Source organism: Notamacropus eugenii, chromosome 1 (genome assembly GCF_028372415.1).
Source record: "Notamacropus eugenii isolate mMacEug1 chromosome 1, mMacEug1.pri_v2, whole genome shotgun sequence".
Lineage (NCBI taxonomy): Eukaryota > Metazoa > Chordata > Mammalia > Diprotodontia > Macropodidae > Notamacropus > Notamacropus eugenii.
In genome coordinates this window covers 146,722,763-146,748,678 of record NC_092872.1, presented here as the reverse complement: position 1 = coordinate 146,748,678, position 25,916 = coordinate 146,722,763, and the positions used below count along the sequence as shown (strand labels likewise).

Here is a 25,916-nt window from a genome sequence, read left to right as displayed (position 1 = left end):
GCAACAGAAATAATATATTATATAAAACAACATGCATGACGTGACTGAGCATGTGACATGACTGTGGTGACATGAGATGACAGCATGTGGGCACATGGCATGACCCAATGTGTGGCACTACACATGCTGGCATGTGACATATGATGCAAAAAGAAATAGGAAATGACATGACACAAGTTGCCCCAGGGCATGGCATGTGACAACACATGATGTAACAGTACATGACATGTGATGGCACTATGGTCCAGTACCAGCATGCAATGTGATGTGATCTGACATGCAGTGACATGTGGTGTACAGGACAGTGTATGATGGCATGTGCCATGACATGATAATCTGATACAATATAAATGTTATATTAATATAATATGATATGATGTGACATGACACGATATGATGCTGCACACTAGAACATAAGAATCTGGTATTTCATTATTACGAAGACCATCCTGGTATGGAAATACTACCACCATCACAAGTTGCAACCAGTCTATGTAGTTAGTCTCTTAGTAAAAAGGAGTTGCATGAGGTACCAAAATTAAACAAAATTACCAAGTTCATATAGTTTATTAAATAGCAGAGTCTGAATTAGGACCAGATCTCCAGACTCTAAATATATCACAAAGACACCATCCTTGGTCTCATGAAACTTACATTCTAGTAGGCAGATGATGCTAACACAAATAACTACAGTAAACAATATTAACAAAATGTACTAGAAAGGTATAAAACTAAATGCTTCGTGGGGTCTAAAAGCAGCTTACCTCTAATATGGGATATCAACAAAAACTTTCTTGAGCAGAAGATACTGGAGTTGGGTTTTGAAGGAGAGGTAAAGAATTTATCAGGCAAAGTTGGGCAGGAAGGAAATAATAAATGTGATGTTTGAGGAAGCTTGTACAAATAACTCAATACGGGATTGTTTTGGATAAAAATTACAGGTCAAAAGAATAGCAAGAAGCCACAGATTTCCAGTCATGAGCTTCCAGGCCCAACAAGGGGCTGAAGAAATGTAAAGACAGAGGTAGAAATGGACAAATCTGAGGAACATGATGGTGAAAGACCCAGCAGGATTTGGTAACTGGCTAGAAATAAGAGATAAATATATGTGTATGTTTGTTATGTATGTATATTTGTGTGTATCTCCCATGATCAGTGTTTGAACATTTGTGTTAAATATGTATATATATATACACACATATATAAGTCCTTAATAAATGCTTTTTCATTCATTTATTCATTAATCTCATGAGGCAATATTATTATCCCCATTTTGGAGATTTAGAAACTGAGGCTCAAAAAATGTAACTTGTTCTTGGTAAGATCTGCTTTTAAGTCTCTTGACTTCATGCCTCTTTCCACTACACCATGCTACTTCTTTTTCACACTACTCTCTTCTCCTATGAGATTACATTATAGTTATTTTTGTTAATGGCTCAGCCTCTATATAAGATTATGAGCTCCTTATGGGCAGGGGTTGACTTATCTTCTTTCATTTTCACAACCCTGGCACCTAGTATAGTTTGAGTTGGAGTGAAAAGGGTTTAAGATATAGTTCATGTGCTGTATATTCTATAGTTTTGTTTATTAAATAGAGCTGGATGAATTTCTACAACCTGACATATATGAAGTTCAAGAGACACAGGTTCTGGGTAATTAACCATTTTATTAATCATGCTAGCAATAATTAATAAAAGGGGTCAGTGACACTCTAGAATGCCAAAGACCATTGATGGAACCCACTTGACCATATATGCTCTTGGAAGAGTGGGTTTTTCTGAGGTTGGTAATCAACACTGATTGGTTAACAAGTAATGAGATATTATATGAACATTAATGAGGTTGTCTTATTCTAATGAGAGTCTAGGGGGTGTGACCCTTGACACTCAGTCTTGCTCAAAGAGATTTATCTATCCTGATATCACCCCCTCGAGGGTAATCTAGACTAAAAGGAGAATCCCCTTTTTCCCAATTTTCTGGAATCCATCAATTCACTTAAATTTCTTCATTTTTTGAACAGGTCTGAGCTTTCACTCTCTTTCATTATCAGCCCTGTACTTCAAAGTAAACTGTCTAAATCTGCAGGGCCTGATTTCTGAATGAAGAAGCATAAAAGGGGAAAAACCCTAATCCTAATTCAATAATAGATATTAATGTAAGAGAGAAACAATGATTTCTCTCAAACCTAATTTTCAACACTTTTAAGTCCATGCCTTATAAGTTATAAGTTGTTAGAATGATGTTTATTAACTTCTAGAATAAGATATGATGCTGCCTGTATAACAAGAAAATAATTAAAGAAAATGAGATCACTATTCTCAACCACTACATACCTTTTCTGTGAAAGTTAAATCAGCTTAAATAAGAGTATGATTAAAAGGGAATGAAATATTTGTGTATGAGTAATAACAGTTAACAATTCAAGTTATCACAATATGTGCTCTGAATTGTACAGATAAATGAAAATTAATCATTAGAAAGACAAACTAGTAAAATGTAGCCTTCTGAGATCTCAGTTTATTTGAGAATAATGCTTACTTGAATATGAGGTCATCCACATCGGTCAGTGTAGCACCTATGCTTTTTAACAGCAGGTGGACAGAATGAAGTGCAATTATTTCCTGTTTTTCTTTGTCTGATTCTTCACTGCCAGAGCCCAAGGAAAGGCTTAAATGTAACTAAAAGAAAATGATTTGTAATAATGATAATCAAAGAAATCTATTAGATTCCTTGTGTAAAACAGCTTACACATATAACCACCTTGTATTTCTTTTAAAGAAAAATTTGCTCTATAGTACACCAACAAAAATTATCAATCTACATAGTAATTCACTTAAAATATAAAACTTCAAACTGATTTATCTAAAAACTATTGAGCATTCGAATATTTTATCAATACACTTATTTTTTTCCTTATAAGATAGGTAAGAATACAAGCCAAACACATATGTAACTAGCTGAAATAACACAGTGAATCAGCTACAAGTCATCCATGCTTACTGGCTAAATGCTTTATTTCCACCTAACAAACCAGACATTCATTTGTTGTAATGTGCACTGCTGAATGCACTGGGCATTTTAGAAAAACTGGGCATATGCTCAACTCTAATAAAATTTTGATGCCTCCTCTGTTGTCTGTGACTTCTCAAAAAATTACTGATAAATACCTTACATTATAATATTAAAAATTGTGAATTACTGATGCAATAAAGGCAGCTGAGTAGCACAGCAAATAAATGTTTGATTCAAGTTCAAATATAGCCTTATTTACTAGTCATTTCACCTCTGCCTCAATTTCCTGACCTGTAAAATGGGGGTCACAACAGCACCTACCTTTCAGGGCTGCAGTGAGGATAAAATGAGATAATCTATGTAAACAGCTTTTCAAACTTTAAAGTACCTTATAACTACTAGCTATTATTTTTGATATTATTGTTAATAATAACTGATAATTTGATAGATAGGTGATCAACAGTCCACACCACTGATTTTTTTTCTTATTTTAAAGATGAGCAGATCTCAGTTCAATATAGTGAAAGAGGCCCAGACTCTGCATGCTTCCTTTTAATGAATTTGGAATGTCTCCCCAAACATGTATCATAAGAAAATTAAAATCAAGTTTTTATTCAAAACCCAAATATCCGTTGATTCTCTAGCATTTACTGAGCAACTACTACAGGTTATGTGAAACACTGCTACTGTGGGAAAATAAGATACACCCAAGTAAGTAAATATAACACACATAGTGAGGAAATACAAACTAATTTCCCCAAGGTTGGAGAGAGGTACACACCAGCTAGGGAGCAGAAGGGGAGAATCAGGAAAGATCTCAAATAGGCCATAGTATCTATGGAATCTATGAGGCAGAAATAAAAAAGGAAAAACATTTGAAGGATAGGAGATAGTTTATGCAAAGTCATAAAGGCAGGAGATGGAAACAATCTGTTCATATGAAGCAGTATATGTTTGGAACATAACCTCAAATTTCTTCTTAATGACATAAAAATGAAAAAAGTAAAAAGTGCCTAAAGGACATATTTTGGTTACATTATGGAATATTATCAAATGGTATAGCAACAAAAATTGTAAAAGAAACTCAAACCAGGAAATGTTCAGGTCAATCTCTTGTCAATAATCTTTATTCACTTTTATACCTAATTTTTAGGTCAGCTTAAAAATATTCTACAAATTCTGTGACAATACATTAGTACCAAATTTAAACTATTGAGATGTTACTAACTGCTACTTCAATAATTCAGTATTATTGAAAGTGAATGCTGAGTGGGAAAGAGTTCGTGAACACACACACACACACACACACACACACAAAACCATAAAAGATAAAACGGACGCATACAAATTGCAGAGCTTTTGCATACTTCTATGAATAAAAACCTAGCAGGCCAAAAAGTACAAACAGGTAGTTTTCAAAAGAAGAAATGCAAGCTATCAATACCTCTATGACACTAATAAGGGAATTTCAAGTTAAAACAACTCTGTGGTTCTATCCCAAATCCATCAGAATGGTAATGATGACTCTCTCCAAAAATGAAACTAACAATTGTTCAAAGTACAATGGGAGGACAGGTATCCATGTGCTGTTTGTGGAGTTGTGAACTGGTCTAACTATTTTAGAAAGTAAACTGGCATTAAATCCCCAAAGTCACTGAATTGTGCATACTCTTTGAACCAATGACACTACTACTACACATGTACCGCAAAGAAGTCAAAGATAGATGGAAAGGACCCATATGTATAAAAACATTCACAGCAAAGCCTTTGGTCGAAGCAAAGCAATGGAAACACAGAGGATGTCTATTAACTGGGGAATTGTTCAACAAATTAGGGTATATAAATTTGCATATAGATTACTAATAGAATATTATTGTGATGTAATAAATGACAATAGGAATAGCTGCAAAAAAAGCCCTAAAAGACTTGCACCAATTGATGCAGTCAAGAAAGAAGAACCAGGAGAACACAATGAACACTATAATGTAAATGGAAACAAATTTGAAGTCTTCAGAATTCTGATCAGTGCAATGATCAGTCATGATTCAGAAAAACAATGATGAAGCATGACTCCCATTTCCTCACTAACAAGTGATGGACTACAGGTATGGACGAAACATACATTTTCAGACATGACCAATATATAAAATTAATTTTGCTTGACTTAAATACTTATTTGCAACAAGGAAAGGTTTTTATTTTGTTTGGGGGTGGAGGGAGAAGGTAGAAGGAGGAGTAAGTGGTTGTCAATGAAAAACAAAGAAGAAAATAAAGAAAAAAACACCAATGAAACAAAAAAAGCATGCAGACAAACATAGAAAGAAGTTAAGAAAAGATATAGATAGGCAGGACAACGCTATCACTATATTGTTAATTTTAACATATGCTTTTAAAAATGTTGCATGTAACAAAACTTGACAGTGTTCAATCCTATTTTTCTGTCCTTTGTATACTGAAATGTTCATGTCTGGCAACATTTACTAAGCTCATAAAAGGAAAAAAGTGAATGCGGTACTGTCACAAATAACTTAAGGGAATATAAAATATTAGTAAGCATGCTTGCCTTGTAACCAATTCAGCATGCTATTTCACATAGCTGTATTAGGACTATTTGTATTCTTAGCTACCTACTAATGATGCAGCAAACTATGGGATGCATAGTGCTCTATATCTATGAAATGCTTGTTGAAATGTGCAAGGTTTTTAGGTTTTTTGATATCCAAAATGCTTAGTTCTTAAGTTTATAATCTTCCATTTTCTAACTTCATAGGAAGACAAGGGCAAACATATTTCAATACAATGTAAGACTAAATATAGAACTGCATTAAACCAGTTTGCCTTTATCATTTGGTCATTTTCTAAGTATTTTACAAGAAGAGTTGGGAAAGACTACTCGGGAAAAGGGTACTATACTGGCAAGGCAAAAGCATATGATACTTTTTGTTTTTTTTTTAACATGTACATCTGTCTACCTCCAGTATGGCTATGAAATAACACATTCACATATTTGACTGTTTATTTTAAAGTTTTTGTCCAAGAACAATGACTTTGATGATGGAGTCCAAAGATAAACCCATAGAGCCTATAGCTTTTTATACCTCCCTCAGGGTATAGCCCTTTTGAAATGGGGGAGGGAGTGAGAATTATGGTTCGTACTTTTCACATTCACAATTCCCAGTATGCTTTAGAATAGGTAAATTTCTATCATCTCTAAAAAAGTTCCAGATTTTCTTTCAAAGAGAGAAAAATCACAAAATTGGACTCTAAGTAGCCCACAAGATTGATCTATCAATTCAGAGCAAAGAGAAAATCAATTCTACTTTTTTATATATCTTTATAAACAACTGCTTCACTCAGCCAGCAAAGTTAAAATGGTAAAACCAGTGGTATGGAGCTATATACTCATGGACTAAATGCAGGGTCATAAAGGATAATTATATGTATAAAGGAAAAGTTATTGTTTACCTTTAATATCTATTATTTTTTGTAGATATTTTATGGTTCTTATCCAAGAAATGGCTTTGAAAATTTGAAAGACAGATGGAAAGGACCTATATATTGGGGTCCTTTTTAAAGGATTTAATTACTTCCTGTTATTCCTCTAGCCTACTGCATGAGCTTACATTAGAGTGGGTTATATACATAAGATATATTTCTCTAAGTAAGCTAAAAAGAAAAATAAAAAAGAGTAAAGCAAGGGGGATAAGAAGTTCAAATTTAGGGAAGCAAAAGGAATCCCATTTTCCTTTTCCTGGGTTCTAACAAAATTTTAGAGAGGAATATGATTCCAACTTCAGCCGTTTCACGTAGTGATGAGGATGCCCGTTAAGACTTTCTGTTTAGACAGAACTTCTTTCTAGCCACAACTGATCCATTAAATCCATGCTTTATTAGGAATAGCTTTTGTCATAGTTCTTTAAGTAGTCAATGAACTAAAGGGGGCTGTTAATTTGAAACTGAAGAACATACACTAGTAGTTTCTTTGTGGGACACTGGCTCATGTACATGTTAAACACACTATTACATAGTTTTCTTTATTAGACAAATCTACTCTAATTTCTTGAAATAAAATCCTCACCCAATACAATTTTTTTTCCAAATTTCAAAATGAATACTTGCTATATTTGTTTCCCACATTCACAAAATAGTTACAGCATACCTTAATGGGAGAAATATGGAAATGTTCAAAGAAACTGAGACTTGATATGTCTGTCATGGATGTTTCCATTAATTCAGTATTTAGAGCGTCAATATCTTTCTGGATTAATTTAGTCTGGAAGAAATGAAATCATTAATTTTCTTTTTTAAAAATTCACTCAATAAAAACCACCTAATTTTAACTACTTGACACTTCATGTTTTTCTAAGAGATAGAAATGAAACATATTTTATGAGACTCTCAATGAAAAAAGTATGATTACCTTTTTCTTTTCAGCTTCAGGGTCAGTGGCTGGTGTGAAGAATGCAAGAATTGCACCTAAGAATCCTTGGTCAATTTTCAAAGCCATTTCTTGGATAAGAACCATAAAATACCTACAAAAAATAATAGATATTAAAGGTAAACAATAACTTTTCCTGTATACACAATAATTTTACTACCACATATTCAGCCATAATTAAAGAGAAGAACCAGAACCACAAACCAACATTAATTGAGCACAGTGCGATTTACTCCACTCCTTTATTTGATTTTCACATCAGTCCTGTCAGGCAGGTACTAGTTCCATCTCTAGATATAGAGCTTATCTCTATCTAAAAAAACTGAAGTCCAGAAAGGGAAACTGACTTATCAGTCTTAGGTCAATGATTTCTTGCATCTGGCCAAAGGCCATCTTCATCTACTAAGGGCTCTTTTATTAGGAGGTTAATGGGGTCCATGTGCAGGTGGAATGATCCATTAGAAAACCATAATTTAAACACTTACGCCTTTACTCAATTCACTATAAAAATCAGACCTAGAGAAATAAGAACTGCTTCATATTCATTTCTCACCAAGAATACAAATACAAACAAAAATAAAGACTACCCTTAATTATGTTCCTAATGAAGAAACATAACACACAAAAAGAGAGGTGAGTGGTGAGAAGGTACCCACAGGAGAGTAAAGTCCAGGGAATGATGAAGGAAGCATAAAGGGACCGGGCCCTTGCTCAAAAGGAAGAGGAAACAAGAGACGGCCAGCTTTTGGGAGTCCTAGTGTTAAAGCCCTGCCTTCGGCATAAATTACCTCTACGAGCATGGAAAAGTCAATGAATCTTTCAGTGCTCAAAGCAACTCTCTAAAACTAAAAAATGAACAAGATTCCAATATGCTTCAGTATACAGTTTCCACACTGTATACATTTTCCAAGTTTCCTATATCAATAAAAGCAGAAGTCTAAAACAAAAAAAAATAGTAATCATAGTGATAAAGTAGATTATCACACTGAAACATGAAAAAGAGACTTTATATTACAAATAAGTTTCTTAAGAAGTTTACCTCAACTTTATCAGAATGCTAGTAGCAATATCAATGGAAACACAAACTAAAATTCCCTTACTTTACTTACTTGAATTGCAGTACTTTACTATACTCATTAAATCTTGTGATGATGCTAATATCAATAAATGGCTTGGGCTCTGAAAGGCAAAGAAGAGGACATATTTGATCTCTATACTAAAAATTAGTATTTATTACTTTGATAAACAGGTATGCTTCAAATTAACTTTTATTTTTCTCTACCTGAATCCAAAGCAATGGATTTTGGAGGGGCTACAGGATGAAATGCGACTGGGAACATTGAACCCGGTAACTGATTATCAACCTAGAAGAATAGGAAAGACAAAGAGGATTCAAACCAAAAAACCTTAAGGAGGTTTCTGCTTTCATTCTATCTTTAAACATTTTTTATTCTTATCTTCTATTTTTATAACACCTTTATTTTCCAATGTATATTTTTTTCTCTCTTCCCTAAATAGAGAGAAATCCCACATGACAACAAAGGAAGAGGAAGAAAAAAATGAAATTCTGGAAAACCAACCAATTCAACAACCAGTTCTGAAAGATGTGTAATTCACTATACCCATATATTTACCCACACAGGTACATTTCCTTATACCTTAGTGAGGAAGGAAGTTTGGTAATTATAATTAATAGTATTTCAATTTTTTCTTTCTATTTACATTATTTTTGTCATTGTGTATGTTTCCAAGTTCTGCTTATTTATATTCCATATCTGATCACATATCATTCCATGATTCTCTTTATGCTTTATATTCATCTCTCCAAATGCAGCAATATTACATAACATTTCTGCATCACAATTTGTTTAGCTGCTTCCCAATCAATGGGTATTTTCTTTTTTTCCATTTCTTTGCTACCACAAAAAGTGTTACTATAAATATTTTGCTGTATATGGAACACTTTAATTCTTGAGTTCAAGATACACTAAAATTAAGATATTGTTTTAAAACAAGTCACAAATTATATCATTCTAAAATTTATACGTTCATAATGTGACACTGTGACAAATACGAAGTAACATGCATAGATATGATACCTAAGTTAATAATTTAAGCAAAAGAGAAGATACAAAAAGGACACAAAAAAATATATGCAACTATACAAGCAATGTGCAGGATTCACACAAAGGCATTAATACAAATTTTTGTAGCTATGTACCATGTGGCCATTCTAACAGTAATTAATTTATTATGTTACACTGGAAATTGCATGTCATATTAAACAGGGAGTATCAAGGAAAAAATTGATTTATTTCCAGAGAAAATAATGAAAATCTCTCACTATAAGTTAAATGGACAGTGAAAGCTTAACTTTTCCAATCTGGGAATAAGTTATAAACTTCATATGTAACTGAGGATTTTCCTGAGCAAGGTGTAATGAGTCATGAGAACACTGCCTCTCTAACTGGAAATACTTTCATGTGCCAAACAGCTGCCATTGTTTATAAAATTAAGTGCTAAAAAAAACAACCCCAAGATTTAAACAGTATGTTTTCAAAAAGTCTGATCCCTTCTTAGAAGTAATTAAGAAAATATTAAAATGTCCTATTCTAAAATAATTTACCAGAGATTTCAAACAACATATTTTATATTGTCACATACGCTTTTTGGCAAACTAGAGATTCTGACTAAAATGGAGAATTCCAGTTCTTCTACATTAATATGTATGTCAGAAGGTAAAATAATAAAACACATTTTTTTATACCTACTAGAAAGAGTTCTCTAGCAATGCTGAGAAACTAGAAAAACAGAGACACACAATCGTAATCCAAGTTAAAATTTATAATCCTATTCTTGAAATTTGACTAATGACTTTATTCAGGTTTATTTCCTGAAACTGAAGATGAAGGAATATTACCTGAATCCAGTACAACTGGGCCCGTAAACTTCTTTGGTGAGGAGACTGCTTAAATTCAACATGTATACCTGATAAGAAGTCTCGCTTAATATGACACCGGATTGGGACTCGCATTTCCATTGGGGATTTACTAAAATTTACCTAAAATGGAAAAAAGTTTATCTATATCTGAACAATATTTTTGAGTTACAAGTATTGGATTTACATAAAATCTCCTATAGTAAGGGCAAAAGCAACATTTAAGGAACAGATAGCATCATTATAACATAGAATACTGAGTATTTTTGTAGAACGTGTATACATACATACATATATGTTCCCTTATCTCATCAAAACTATAGTAATCATTTAAAATGCTTTTTAAATATTTTTTGTTGCTGTTCCTCTCCATTCATGTTGACCTTAAGGTCAACAATTTAATTTTTTAAAAGTATGGCATTTTTCTATTAAATACAAGGGAAAGACAATTGGCAGCCTGGTTCACTTAAGGAAAGCCCTTATATATATCAACAGGAACTAAATCTCCTGATGTTCAATTCTTATATACACTTCATTTTTACTGTGCCTACTGAATTAGCCATATAGATGTTTATTCAATTTTCTAACTAGTAAAAAAAAATCAGTTCAAACAACACTAAGCACCTGGGGCAGCCAGGCGGCACAGAGGCTACAGAGCCAGGCCTGAGGGCAGGGAGACTTCTTCCTAAACTCAAATCTGGCCTCAGACACTTATTAGCTGTGTGACTCTGGGCAAGTCACTTAACCCTGTTTGCCTCAGTCTCCCAATCTGTAAAATGACCTGGAGAAGGAAATGGCAAACCATTCCAGCATCTTTGTCAAGGAAACCTCAAATAGGGTCACGAAGCGTCAGACACGACTGAAATGAATAAACCACAACAATTCAGTACCTACTATATATAAAATGGTTTCATGCTGGGAATAAAAAATAAATACACTATTTCTCCTCAAGGAGCTTCTATTCAGTCTCATGAAAGAGGAGTGATTACATATGCAATTAATTATGATGAAAAGCACAATGTCATAAGCGCAAATTAGGGAGCCAAACAAAGGGTTTTGACAAGGCTGAGGAACTAGAACATGGACCTTCAGGATGAGAACACAGAATCATCTAAGAAAAGATGAGAATTGAAAATTTGGGTATAGAGGAGTATGCCAAAAGAAAGAGCAGAGAGAAGAGGTACCAGGACTGAGCTTTGGGAAAGAGAAACTACCCATTACAGAAGAGCTAAAAATGTGCTTGCCTGACCTGAACTCTCACTTTCCACTACAAATGGACAGTAGAAACTGAAACTTCTTGTTCAATCCAGGAGTAAGTCAAAAATTGTCTTCATGGAACTGAGGATTTCCTTGATTAAAGGGCAGTAGGTCACATGAACACTATCCCTCTCAGAACACTTTTCATGTACCAACAGGCCTTCTTGACTCCACGCCCAGCACTCTACCCACTGAAGCAACTGGCTGCCTCCAGATCAAAGGGCTAGAGGGCACAGCGGACAGAGTGCCAGTTCTAGAGTAAGGAAGACTCATCTTCCTGAGTTCACATTTGACCTCAGACACTTACTAGCTGGGTGACCCTGGGCAAGTCACCTAACCTTATTGGCCTCAGTTTCCTCACCTGCAAAATGGGATGGAGAAGGAAATAGCAACCCACATCAGTATCTTTGCCAAGAAAACCCCAGTGGGGTCATGAAGAATCAGACACAACTGAAAAAGAACTGAACAGCAATCTAAACAACGTTAGGTGACTAACAAGCATGTTTTCGTGTCTTTTATCCTACACAACGAAGTTGTACCTGATCTATGCATTAGAAGCTGAGACTAAGAGATGAAGAAGAGGAAAGAGTACATCCCCGCATGGAATACAACCCCTCCAAATGTACAGAATCAAGAAATGGAGTGCCATGTGCAAGAGATAGGAAGGAAGTCAGTGTGGCCAGAATGTAGTGTGCATAAAAAGAAGTAATGATGGAAAGATACGTTGGAATTAGGGCATGAATGCCAAATAGGGGTTTTTACTTGATAGAAGAGGAACTCAGGAACCATTAGAGATTAATAAATAGGGAAATAACCTGGTCAAACTTGTGCTTTAGGAATATCTTTATAGCAGCCATGATAGACTGGAGAGAGGAGAGATTTGATGCAAGAGCAATTAGGAAGCTATTACAGTAGTCCAGGAAGAGGTGATAAAGACCTGAACTCTCACTTGTGGTTCCAAGAAGCTGCAGTATATACAGTGACCACACCCTGGTAAAGCATCTCAGCAAATGGGATAAACCAGGTTGAAAGCAACTGACAAGCCTCAAACCTGAAGGCTCCCTGGCAGATGTAGATGAGAACAATTTGTTCTGACAGCCATGAAAGCAGCTGAAACAAGTGCTGTGAGGGGCTTAGAGCTTGTTCAGGCACCCAAGATGCCAAGGTCATCTTGACTTTTATCCTGTCACTGGACTTCAGTGACCCAGGAATAGAGAGTGAGTCTGATGACTCTGGGCAACTCTACCTCACTTAAACCCATTTCATCCTGTGATATCATCTCTCCTCTTCAATGAGGAAGAAGGAACAACAAAAGTTCAGATGAGTCACTGCTTTTAAAAACAAAGTGCTGAAAAATAAAATCTACTTTTTCTGTCCTAAATTCAATTAAAGAGAAAAACCTAATAGATTATTACAAAGTAAAGTTAAACATATGTTCTAAGAAGTAGGGTATGGGGGGGGAACCCTATTCCACATGAATTTACAGATAAATGCCATCATTTTAAAGAATAATTAATATCTATGCTACAAGAAGTATTCTCAAAAATTGTGAAAACACTCTACTAAACTTTCAATGAGACAAATATAGTCCTAATACATAAACAAGGAAAGGACAAAACAAAGAAAGAAAACTGTAGGTTAATATTACTTATGAATATTAATTTGAAATTTTAATTTTTGAATTAAAATCTAAGCAAAAAGGCGATAACAAAAGGTCATTTTTTTAAACTATGACCAAGTTGGATGTAAAGATGATTCAATGTTAGGAAAATAATTAGCATCATTAATCACACTGAAAACAAAACCACCTCAAATCACATGATTTTATTAACAGATGAAAAAATTTTTGACAAATTAAAACACTGATATATGTTTAAAAACCCTACAAAGCACAGGCTCAAAATGTTCCATTATAATACAAAAAAGTATATATATGACATACATACTCTATACTTGATACATGTAGCACTTATACCATGAGTAATTTCAATTTCTCTAGAAATTGAATCACATGCTTTTCAATTTAGAAAGTATTTTAAGTCATTTTGTACAAATCCCTCATTTTCAGTTGAAGATACTAAGTACCACCTGTTAAATGATTTGCCCAAAGTAGTTAAATGGCAGAGCCAATATTTGAACTCAGATCCTTTGACTTCAGATTTAGTGCACTCTCTTATTGCTTCATCAAAATCTTAAAAATTCTTAAAAATCTCCCATGAAAATATAACATAAAAGAACACTGTTACAACTAAAATAACTTATTGAAATAATTTGAAAGGAAAAAAACAGTATTTGTAAATTTTTTGAATGAAACTGTTTCATTGCATATATGCTAAAATTCATAATTATTTTAATCTTTCTTAGTGATATTTTCATTCTTATCAACTCTATTGAAAAATGATTAAAATATGTATACACATACATTTTGTTTGACATTAATACCACAAAATAAAATTAACTATACCTCAAGATTGCCATCTAGTTTAATCCATTCATGCTCATTTGACCGAAGACACTTCTGATAGGCTTGTTCTAAAATAATTATTTGCTTCTGGCTAAAAGGTTTCCACTTCTGTTTTGGTTTCATCTCCCAAACAACATCAGAGCTACAAGAATTCAATAATAAAATGTATTTCAATAATATACATATCTAAATGTACTAAAAACATTTACAGAAAATTTTTATTCATCTGTAGAATATTATGATAGCAATTTATTCTAAAGAAGATATGGGTTTCAGAGATTTCAATAAATATGAAGATAAAGCATGTTTTAATACAATTAACAATATTTTTAAAAGGAATTCCTCTAAAACAGGAATACTCAGACTTTTTAACATGTTATGGCGATCTTACAAGCCTAGAGACCATTCTTAGAAGAATATTTTCAAATATGTATAGGGTATTTTAGAGAAACTAGTTATATTGAAATATAGTTATCAAAATATCAAAAAGATTCATATTGCAGCTTAAGAACATCTGCACTAAAACATTTGCTAACTATTTAATAGAGGATGTTGACTGCATATATAAAAGCACATAAGAAAAAATAAGTTTTAATTTATATAACTAGTAGGTATTTAAGTTACTTATAGAGAAAACAAGGCTCTAAAAATACTTAGGGAACACCATTCAATGAAGACAGGATTTAAATAACACAATGGGAAAAAAATCTACTGAACTAATGTTAATTTATTTTTTCTTAACAATAATAAGGAAAGTTGGTTACATAGAAAATATGAAAATCAATTCTAAAAATATTGCCTTTCCAATCTGTATATTTTCTTATGCAAGACCAAAAGAATTTCCATTGGCAGTCATTTCAGACTGACTTTCTACAAAAATGCTGAGTGTGGGGGAAGAAAAGGAGCATTAAAAGCAAAATCTTTATTAAATTTGCGGTATGAACAGGACTTTCATTTTTGTAATGTCCAAACTCATGCAGTTATATAAAGTATCTTAGTATACTCAGTAAAAGAATCAGTATGGTTGATTATATCCTTCTGTTTTTCAGATAGCAATTCACTCCTAAAATAGTTTATTGAGTTCAAGCAGATTTTAAAAATAAGTAAAACCATTTTGTATGTGTCTGTGTGAGAGGGAGCTTGACACAATGTACAGCTGGACTTAGAACCTGGAGAACTTGAGTTCAAGTAACACCTCTGACTCATACTGCCATGTATCCCTGATCACAGAACTGGTGCTTTTAACTTGTGCTGTCTTGCATTGGTACCAGGAGTCTCTTCATCCAGAAGTTCTCAATGCCACGAAATCTCAAATTTAGTCCCTGTGTCGCAACCCTTATTTTCTATGTGCAGCTATTGACTTAGAGATCTAAAAGAAGTAACTGACATCTTCCCTCTTATAAATCTCCCAAGGATTATAGGTTAAAGGGTTTAAAATTCAGAAAAAAAGAGTCTTTAAACATAAATTAGTCAGATTATGTTACATATTTGCAACTCAACAACTTTTAATGGCTTTTCTTCCTTCCATACCTAGTTATCCCAATATATGAGATTTCCTGCTTATTTTCATTGTTAACTAGTGAAAGCCCAAGACTATGAAGTGACACATTTATTTCTTGATCAGCCTGCTCCATTTCTTCGGCTTGACGTGCTTTGGAAACCAATGCAACATCATCAGTAAAAAGCAGCACTCTTTGGCGTCCATCCAGAAACGATACCCAGTGTATCTGGATATTTGCATCATATGGAAATTGTCCACATTCATCCTAAGAGAACAGAAAAAAATTCATTGAAAAAACATATAAATTTAATATATAATGACTAAAGTAACTGAGGAATAATGATGACTGAAGTCAGCACATTACTTTCATCTTTGTCAAGCAATCTGATGTGCACTATTTTGTTAGATCATCACAACTGTCCAGGGCAGCAAATATTATTACCCACATCTTCAAGATTAGCAAACAAGGGCTGAGGAGGGAGGAAACCTGACTTTCACATAACTAGCTAATTAAGAAGAAGGATCTGAACTTAAGTCTGTCCTGACCACAAGTACTGCCCTCTTTCCAATGTATTCTACTTCTACTCATTTTAAAAGGGGAAAGGAAGTTTGACTATGTAAAGTTTTCATTATCAATAGTGCAAGAAATTAAGCAAAGTTACACTGTTTTTAAAATTATACTAGTAGATTTCCTAAAAAATACCACTTTATAGGTATTTAGTGTTTTACTTATCAAAGCACTTTCAGGTTCATCAACTTTTTTTTAGCCTCAAAAACACCAAGTGAACCAAGGAGAAAAACAATAGTGTCTCCCCTTTACAGAGGAGGAAGCTTAAAGTCACCTAGGTACTTAGTGGTTAAAAACGCATAAAATGAGAAGCAATAATAGATGTGGACCAGCTCACAACATCACCCATGACAAAGGATTTCATACCTTCTTCTTAGTGGGATATTTATAGACCTAAGGTAATGGCTATCTGTTGAGAAATCAATGTAAGAAACGATTTCAAAAATAACTTCATTCTAATCTATTATGGTTCATTTATATGACAGTGCAATCAATCAAAACAACCATATGTCTTTTAAGCATACTGCCATGTAAATGGTCTTTGATGGTAAGCTTTACTTTATAAGTTATTTAAAAACCATTTTGCTGCTATACCCAGAATTTTATTTTAGTTTTTGTGTAAGTTTCAAAATAAAGTTTAGAAGATAGTACTTTATTTGTTTAGTACTATAACAAAGAAATTAAGACACACATGAGACCACATATCAAATACTGTATTTAATTCTATTTAAGAACTACCTTACCAAACTAGAGTAAATGGCAGAAGAGGGAAATCAGGATGGTATGGGATCTGAATCATAAGAAAGTAGACATGTTGAAAGAATTGGGATGTTTAGCCGGAGGGGAAGGGAATAAGCATTTATTAAGTGCCTACTATGTGTCAAGTATTGTGCCTAGTGCTTTATAAATATAACTTCATTTGATCCTTACATAACAATACTGGGGATTAGATACTATCATTATTCCCATTTTATAGTTAAGGAAATTGACCAGGTTCCCAAAGCTAGAATGTTTCTAAGGCTAGATTTCAATCCAGGTCCTCAGGACTCCAGGTCCAACGCTTTATCATCTTTAGGCTTCTTGGCTATAAGAAGAAAAGAAATCCTGGGAAGAGCCATAATATCTGTCTTCAACTATCTGAAAGGTTGCTATGAGTGACAGGAATTAACTACTGCTCCACAGGTCAGGATATGAGGAGAAAAAAATATTTCAACAACAGATGTCCAGCAAAGGAATGGGCTACCTAGCAAAGCAGAAACACTCGTTCTCGTTATTAGAAACATTTAAGCATAAATTGGATGAAAAATTTTCAGGAATTTTGTAAATGAGATGTCTGTATTAGCTGGAAGGTTGAACAATGACTTAACTTTTAAGATTCCTTTTAACTTGACAAATCTATGAAAAACTTCTGATTTATTATTATGGAGGTGTCAAATGCAAACTATCAGAGATGTATATAGTTTTGACTATTAAAGAATCCTCCCCCCAAAAAATAAATCCTACCAAGTAAACAACATGGTGTAGTTTCAATAGTGCTGGATTTGAAGGACAGAGAGCCTGAGTTCAAATCCTCAGCAACTTACTACCTATATAAACTCAGACAAGTCACTAAACCTCCTTAGGCCTTAGTTTTCTCATCTGTAAAACAAGAGCATTGGACTAGATGTCCTTTAAGGTACCAGACCTAAGCTGTTTTGATCACATGAACTTCAGAGCCAAACAGAACCAGACTGTGTGTGGGCAAGGACTGACTCAGGTCAGCACTCCTGGTATATAGGTCTGAAACCAAAAATGAAATAAGACCCAAGTAGTCTGACTAATAATTAACAAAAGGAGGTTTACTTAGCCATTGCAGCGGAAAGGCATTCAGAGCACAAAAAGAGAGATTCCCCCAGGATATAGTCTTGCTTCAACTAAGACTAGTTCTCCTATGTTGGTGTTAGTTACTGTGTCAGTCAACAGCTTGAGCCTTAGTCAACTAAATTTTGAAGGCAGTTTCAATACCTTTTAAGAAAAAATTATCTTTCATGGAATGGAAAGGATGGGGGCTGAGGAATCTGTTTATATCATACACCTCTCTATTTAACTAAATTTTCTTTTCACTTAGTCTTAAAACCATCTCTAACGTGGCACGCCAACCTCAAATTTCTCTTAATTTACAGACACAAAGCTAAAGGGCTAAACTATCATTTTTTATCTTCAATTTCAAATACATAGTTACTTTGTTATACAGTGAAATGCTTGTGCATAGATTATCTGAAACCTTTAATCCAAACAGAAATATCCTTCATATAAACCAAAATCATTCACATAATATCATATGGCAAGAAAGGCCTTTGTGTAGTCACCGTGACCAATTTCTTCACATCCAAAAATGGTCATACTTAATAACATACATTCCTTTTCAAGCAATACCTTCAACAGGTCATGTTCTCCCACATTTTCTGCATATGTCCATGTTAGTTTTTTGGTACCAGTAGGATCTGCCCAAGCAAAGAGACGCACTTGTTTTGGTAGTAAGACCATTTCTTCCTGTAATCCACTAAAGTATAAATGGCAGCATAGAGAGAAAAGAAAAGTGATAAAATGAAAATGGAGAAAAATGTAAAATGTATACTATTAATTCTAACTATAAGTAATTCCCTATTTCAAGGCTTTTTAATAATTCCTATTATATCATTAAGTGGTATCATGCAAGTTTATCTCAGATATCACAAGGAATATAATATTTTCACTAGGTTTACTTAACAGATAATTAAAGAAAAGGAAGAGATGTGTTTGAATGAACAGGCATTAATTTGTAAAAGGAAATAAAGATACTTCTATAAGAAATTTGTATTTCTTATTAACTCTTTACATACCTCTGTTTATACTGAAGAATATCCCATGGTGTATGGTTAATAATTAAGGCAGGTGCTGATCCTTCATGGTAATCAGAGAAGGTTATCACAGTGGAATGTTCAGCAATGTTTACATCTACCAAGATACCTCCATTCTATCATGGGGAAGCAAAGTATGAGAAATGTTTAAAATTAATATTTAAATTCAAAAAAAGTTTTCAAGGAAAAATTTTATCATTTGCTTTGAAAGAAAAATTTCCTTTTCTCAAATATTTGTCAGATTCTAATTTATACAACACAATCCATGAGATTTTCTTAAACTGAATACCAGCAAATTTTTAAAAGTAGCACACTGGATTATCTTAAAATAATTTTTAAAATGAAGACAGTCTGACAAAAAGTCAAAACTTACCAGTTCTTCTAAGCTCAATAAAGTGCCATTGTCTTGTCGATTATAAAAGAATGGCTTGGAAGAACCCTCGCAGCCTACCACACGCACACAGAGTTTGCCTGACAAATTTTCAGGCCAAAATGGAAGACACTGAAAATAGAAAAGGTGGCTATTAATTTGTTCACCCAACATTTTAGTCTTTTTTTAATAATTAATTTTTAGTTTTCAACATTCACTTCTATGAGATTTTGAGTTTCAAATTTTCTCCTCCTCTCTTTCCTGCCCCTCCCCAAGACAGCATGGAATCTGATACAGTCAGGATGTAAGGAAGAATGAGAACTAATAGGAGGACCCACACGATAGAAGAAAAAAAAAAAACAAAACAAAAAAAGCAAAGTACAGAAGAGCTTCCACTGAGACTCCAAAGCTCTTTCTCTGGATGTCGACAGTATTTTCCATTGTGAGTCTTATGGAGTTGTCTCAAGTCCTTGCACTGCTGAGAAGAGCTGAGTCTATCAAAGTTAGTCATCGCTCACTGTGGCTGTTACTGTGTGCAATGTTCTTCTGGTTCTGCTCCTTTCACTCAGCATCAGTTCATATAACTCTTCCCAGAAGAAGTCTTCTGAAGTCTTCCTGCTCATCACTTCTTATTACACAATAGTATTCCATTACATTCATATATCACAACTTGTTCAGCCATTCCCCAACTAATGGACATGCCCTCAACTTCCAATTTTTTGTCCCCACAAAAAGAGCTGCTATAAATATTTTTGTACATGTGGGTCCTTTTCCTATTTTTATGATTTCTTTGGTATACAGACTTAGAAGTGGTATTGCTAGGTCAGGTATGCATAGTTTTACAGCCCTCTGGGCACAGTTCCAAACTGCTCTCCAGATGGTGGGATCAGTTCACAACTCCACCAGCAATGCATTAGTGTTCCAATTTCCCCACATCTTCTCCAACATTTATCATTTTCCCATTTTGCAATATTAGCCAATCTGATAGGTGTGATGTGGTTTTGATGTGGTACGGAGTTGTTTTGATTTGCATTTCTCTGAACAAGTGATTTAGAGCATTTTTTATGAGTATAGATAGCTTTAATTTTTTCCTCTGAAAACTGCCCATTCATATTCTTTGACCATTTATCAACTGAGGAATGACCTGTATTTTTATAAATTCAACTCAGTTCTCTATATATTTCAGAAATGAGGGCTTTATCAGAGATACTAGCCATAAAAATTATTTTCCAGCTTTCTGCTTCCCTTCTAATCCTGGTTGCCTTTTGTTTCCAATATTATTGTCTTAAAGAAGCTGTTTAGTTTCCTAAGATTCTGGATTTAGAAAAATGTTCCAACAATTACAACTGTCACAAACTAGAATTGGATATCTCAGAAGATAATGGATTTGACTCCATTATAAATAAATCTTTAACCTAAGGATTCCTAACCTGGAATCCATAATTTTTTAAAAATATGTTGATAACTACATTTTAATATAATTTATTTCCTTCATACTTCTATGCAACTCTATGTTCTTATTTTATTCATTTAGAAATGTGATTCTGAGACTAGTCCATAATTTTTACCAGATTCCCAAAGGGGCCCATGACACACAAAAAAGGTGAAGAATCTCTACTCTAAGGAAAAGGCATGGTAACTACTTTTAGGGGGATAATGTAAAGAATAATTCTTACACTAGATAGTCCCTCAAGTTCTAAGACTAATCTATAATATCTCCTTGCCATGACCAATCTCTCTGTACATATTCTGATTTTCATCTTCAACGGATTGCCCAATTATCAGTAATATCTCTCTATCTCCTAACTCCTTCCCCACTGCATGCAAATACACCTATGTGTCCACATATCCTTAAAAAAAACTTCATTTGATTGAAGCGAGAACTGTCCTACTAACTCTCATTTGAGATCTCTCCTTCATTTTTGAACACCTAAAGAAAGCTGTCTACATTTGGTTCTTTTATTTCTCCTCTCACTTTCTTCTCCAAACCCGTTAAAATCTGGCTTCCAACCTCATGGTTGAAATGGAAATTCTCTCTCCACTAATAGCAAAGCTAGGCAACGATCAGCTTTAACAGACTTAGCTCTTCTCAGCAATACAACAATCTAAGACAGTCCCAAAAGGCTCAGGATGGAAGATGTTATCCACATCCAAAGAAAGAACTATGGAGTCTGAATGCAGATCAAAGCATACTATTTTCACTTTTTTTCCCCTTTCTCATGGTTTTTCCCTTCTATTCTGAGACTTCTTTCACAACATACCTAATGTGGAAATATGTTTAATATGATTGTACACATATAACCTATGTCAGATTGCCTGCCATCTTGGGGAGGGAATTGGGAAGAGAGGAAGGGAGAAAAAAATTAGGAACTCAAAGTTCTATAAAAGTGAAGGTTGAAAACTATCTTAGCAGTTATTAGAAAAAATAAAATACCACTAAGTGGAGGAAAAAAAGAAAATTCTTTCTCCAAAGTTATCAATCCATATTTTAATTGAGAATGTAATGTCCTTATTTTAACTCTCATCTATTTTGAGCTCTCTTAAGTATCTGACACTATTAATCATGTTCTCTTCCTAGGCTTTCTCTTCCAAAGACACTCCTATTTCTCCTACCTATCTACTTCTTGTCAACATCTTTTGCTAAATCTTCATCCATGCCAGGCCCACTAAATTTTGGATGTTCCCAACATACTGTCACTGACCCTCTTTTCTTTTCTATGCAATGTCACCTAGTGATCTCATCATCTTACTGCAGATGATTCCTAGATCTTTATATCCTGCCATAGTGTCTCTCCGGAGTTCCAGCCTCACATCACCAAATGCCTATTGGACATCTCACAAACTAACTGTATGTCCCAGAGGCGTCACAAACTCAACATATCCCTAATAAAACTCATTATCTTTCTCCAAAAACATATTTTGTTTTTTATTAATTTATTTTTAATTTATGGAATAAAAACAAGTATTTCCATAATATGGCATAGTAAAAAAGATGAAACATGAAACTGCAAATGTGTTGTACACATATTACTATTAATTTTAAATATATAATCAAGATTCATGTAAATTTCTTTTTTTCTTACTTCCATCCCCTGCCCCGTCACACCCTACAGATAGCTACCATTAGTCACAAATAGGTATATATATATATATATATATATGTAAATTTATTCTACACATATTTCTACTTATCAGTTCTTTCTCTGGATGCAGACAGCTTTTTTATTCACATGACTTTTATAGTTAATTTTGGTATTTATAATAGCCAAAATGACTTAATCACTCAGAGTTGTTCTTAAAACAATATCACTGTTACTGTATACAGTGTTCTCTCGGTTCTGCTCATTTCACTCTCTATCATTCCATGCAAGTCTGTCCATGCTTTTCTAAGACTTCTTATAGCACCATAGTATTTGTTCCATCAGAATCATGTATCACAACTTATTCAGCCATTCCTCAGTTGACAGGCATCCCTGTAAACTTCCAGTTCTTTGCCACAACAAGGAGAGCTTCTAGAAACATTTTAGATCATATAGGTTATTTTTGTTGTTCCCTAATCATCTTAAGAAAGAGACCTAGTGGTGGAATTGCAAGGCCAAAGGGCATAGGCAGTTTAATAACTCTTTGGACAAAATTCCAGATTGCTCTCCAAAATGGGTTAGATCAGTTCACAATTCCACCAGCAGTGAATTACCGTCCCAATTTTTCCTCATCCCTTCCAATACCTGTCACCTCCCCTTCAACTGTTTTAGCCAATCTGGTAGGTGTAAAATGATATCTCAAAGTTGTTTTAATTTGCATTTTTCTAATCAATAATGATCTAGCTGTCTGGATTATTTCTTTATATGACTACAAACAATTTTGATTTCTTCATTAGAAAACTGCCTGTTCATATCCTTTGACCTTTATCAATTGGGGAATGACTCACATTCTTATAGACTTGACACAACTGTTTACCATATTTGAGATGTGAGACCTTTATTTGAGAACTGTTTATAAAATTTTTTCCCAATTTTCTGCTTTCCTTCTAATCTTGGCTATATTTGTTTTATTTATACAAAACCTTTTTAATTTAATGTAAATTATCCATTTCATATGTAACTTTGCTCTCTATCTCTTGTTTATTCATAAATTGCTTGTCTAGCCATAAGTCTGATAAGTAATACGTTCCATGTTCTTTTCATTTTCTTGTAATATTTCTCTTTATATCTAGGTCATGTATCCATTTAGCCCTTATCTTGGTAAATGGTGTAAGATACTGCTCTATGTCCCGTTTCTGTCTTACTGCTTTCCATTTTTCCCAGATTTTTACCAAATAAGAATTCTTATCCCAACATCTTAAATCTTTACACTTGTCAAATAGAATGTTATTCTATTTAGTTGCTCATGTAAATTGTATGTCTACTCTGTTCCACTGATCTACCTTTCTATTTCGTAATTAGTACCAGATAGTTTCGATAATCACTACCGTATACAGCGTTTTAGATCTGGGGCTGTTAAACTACATTCATTTACATTTTTTCATTAGTTCCTTTGACATTCTTGACTTTTTGTTCTTCCAAATGAATTTTGTCATTGTTTTCCCTACTTCAGTAAAATAAATTTTTGGTAATTTAATTGGGATGTCATTCAATATATAAATTAGTTTAGGTAAAATTGTCATTTTTATTATATTAGCCCTGCCTACTCATGAACAATTAATAGTTCTCCAATTATTTAAATCTGATTATTTGTATATGAACATGCTCTTCACTTTCCAGGTCTATGAAGAGAAAGCAGACAAACAATCCACATAGAAAAATGTAAATGGGTAAGGAATGTCTATTTGGTTTTTAACTTGTGGAAAATACTTGTTTTAAAAATCAGTTAAAGCACTTTGGAACCTGTTGATCATGTGGGTATTCTTTCACCCAGGAACAACACCACTACTATGTCTATACTCCAAAGAGATAAAAAGATAAAAAGAGGTAAGAGATAAAAAAGAGAAAGACTTCTATGTACATAAATATTTACAACAGATTTTTTTTGTGGGCAAAGAACTGGAAACAGGGGATGCTATCAATTGGAGAATGACTGAACAAGCTATAGTATATGAAACTGATGGAATACTCCTATGCTTTAAGAAATGAGGAGGGGGACGCTTTCAGAGAAACCTGGGAAGACTTATATAACAGACATAAAATGAAGTGAGAGAACCAGGAGAACAACGAGCACAGTAAGAACAAGATAATAGAGACAATCAACTGGGAAAGGCTTAGCAACTCTGACCAATAGAAGGATCCACAATTCCACTTTTAGACAGAGAACTGATGAACTCAAAAGTACAGAGCAAAGGACATTTTTTTCTCTTCTGCTTCCTGCTTTTTTTTTTTTCCTGAACATGGCTAACGTGAAAAATGTTGGCATAGTTTCACATGTATAATGAGGAGTGTATTTCTTGCCTTCTCAAAGGGTAGAAGAGAGAGTACAAATGAATAAATGTACATTTGTACAAAATGTACAAATACAGGAGGTAGAGAATTTGGAACCAAAAATAAAAATTTAATTTAAAAATTAAAAAATTTTAGAGCTACTTTTGTTTTAACTTAAGCTGAAGTAAATTATGTTGGATGTATATGAATCTGTTTCTAAAGGTCCACTTATTTTTCCTGAAATACCAAGTCCTATGCTAATTCTTGGCTTTATTATCTTTTCTAATATTAAAACAACACAAACTGGTTCTTTTATCTCTAAATCCTCCTCTCCTCTTTCTAGGTTCAATTCAAGGTCTTCCTTCCTCCAGTCATTCCAGCCCACAGTAATTTTTTTTTTCCTTCTTTGAATTCCCCTATACTTTCTTATTCTTGGTGAGTCTCTTTACTTCTCTAACTTTCAGTATCCTTCTCTGTAAAATGAGGTTATAGAATGCTCTGATAATTTATCCCTCACATCTTAATACTTCTCATATAGTTCTGTATTGGTGAGGTGTTTCATGGGTGTAAGTCTCATTTCCTTAATGTGAATTAATTAATGTGCAGACACAACTTTTCATTTTATCTACTGAGCACAGAAAATGTTCAATACTTGTTCTTTAAATATCTTGTTAAATTGTGTTGTGAGCGAATGTAATCCACATGTCTCATCTTTGAATATACATAGTAATAATATAAAAGGGAAAAAAGCTTTTCCAAGCTAATGGACTTTATAGAGAAAACTGTTAAGAGTGTGTCATTGTGGCTCTCTGAAGGCCAAAGAGAAAGATATTTCCTACACACATACCACTATTTATTAGAAAGTAATTTGTAATAATATTAATGAAATATTTTACCTCAGAAGAGGCAATATAGTTCCATTTATTTGTCGGTAATGAGCCATCAAGTGCAATTTCTCCCACTTCTAATTCCACTGAAGACTTATTGGCAATGGTAAAGAAAGGAGTGAGAGTAACTATCCTCGTGAGATTAAAACTGCTCATTTTGATGCTAACTCCAACCTAGGGAAGGAAAATAG

General features: G+C 33.7%; 1 protein-coding gene across 2 annotated transcripts in view; it reads right to left on the bottom strand.

The window, feature by feature from the left end:
* The window catches only part of VPS13C (vacuolar protein sorting 13 homolog C), a 188,637-nt gene that overhangs the window by 28,202 nt on the left and 134,519 nt on the right, over positions 1 to 25,916 (bottom strand). For both annotated transcript variants that reach the window (XM_072616388.1, XM_072616396.1), the window contains exons 61-72: positions 25,735 to 25,899; positions 19,431 to 19,559; positions 19,040 to 19,173; positions 18,594 to 18,720; positions 15,640 to 15,875; positions 14,110 to 14,251; positions 10,371 to 10,511; positions 8,733 to 8,814; positions 8,560 to 8,629; positions 7,433 to 7,544; positions 7,172 to 7,285; positions 2,539 to 2,678 (exon numbers count right to left, since the gene is read on the bottom strand). In XM_072616388.1, coding sequence (XP_072472489.1) covers positions 2,539 to 2,678; positions 7,172 to 7,285; positions 7,433 to 7,544; positions 8,560 to 8,629; positions 8,733 to 8,814; positions 10,371 to 10,511; positions 14,110 to 14,251; positions 15,640 to 15,875; positions 18,594 to 18,720; positions 19,040 to 19,173; positions 19,431 to 19,559; positions 25,735 to 25,899 — 1,592 coding nt within the window. The remainder of the gene's footprint in view (positions 1 to 2,538; positions 2,679 to 7,171; positions 7,286 to 7,432; positions 7,545 to 8,559; positions 8,630 to 8,732; positions 8,815 to 10,370; positions 10,512 to 14,109; positions 14,252 to 15,639; positions 15,876 to 18,593; positions 18,721 to 19,039; positions 19,174 to 19,430; positions 19,560 to 25,734; positions 25,900 to 25,916) is intronic.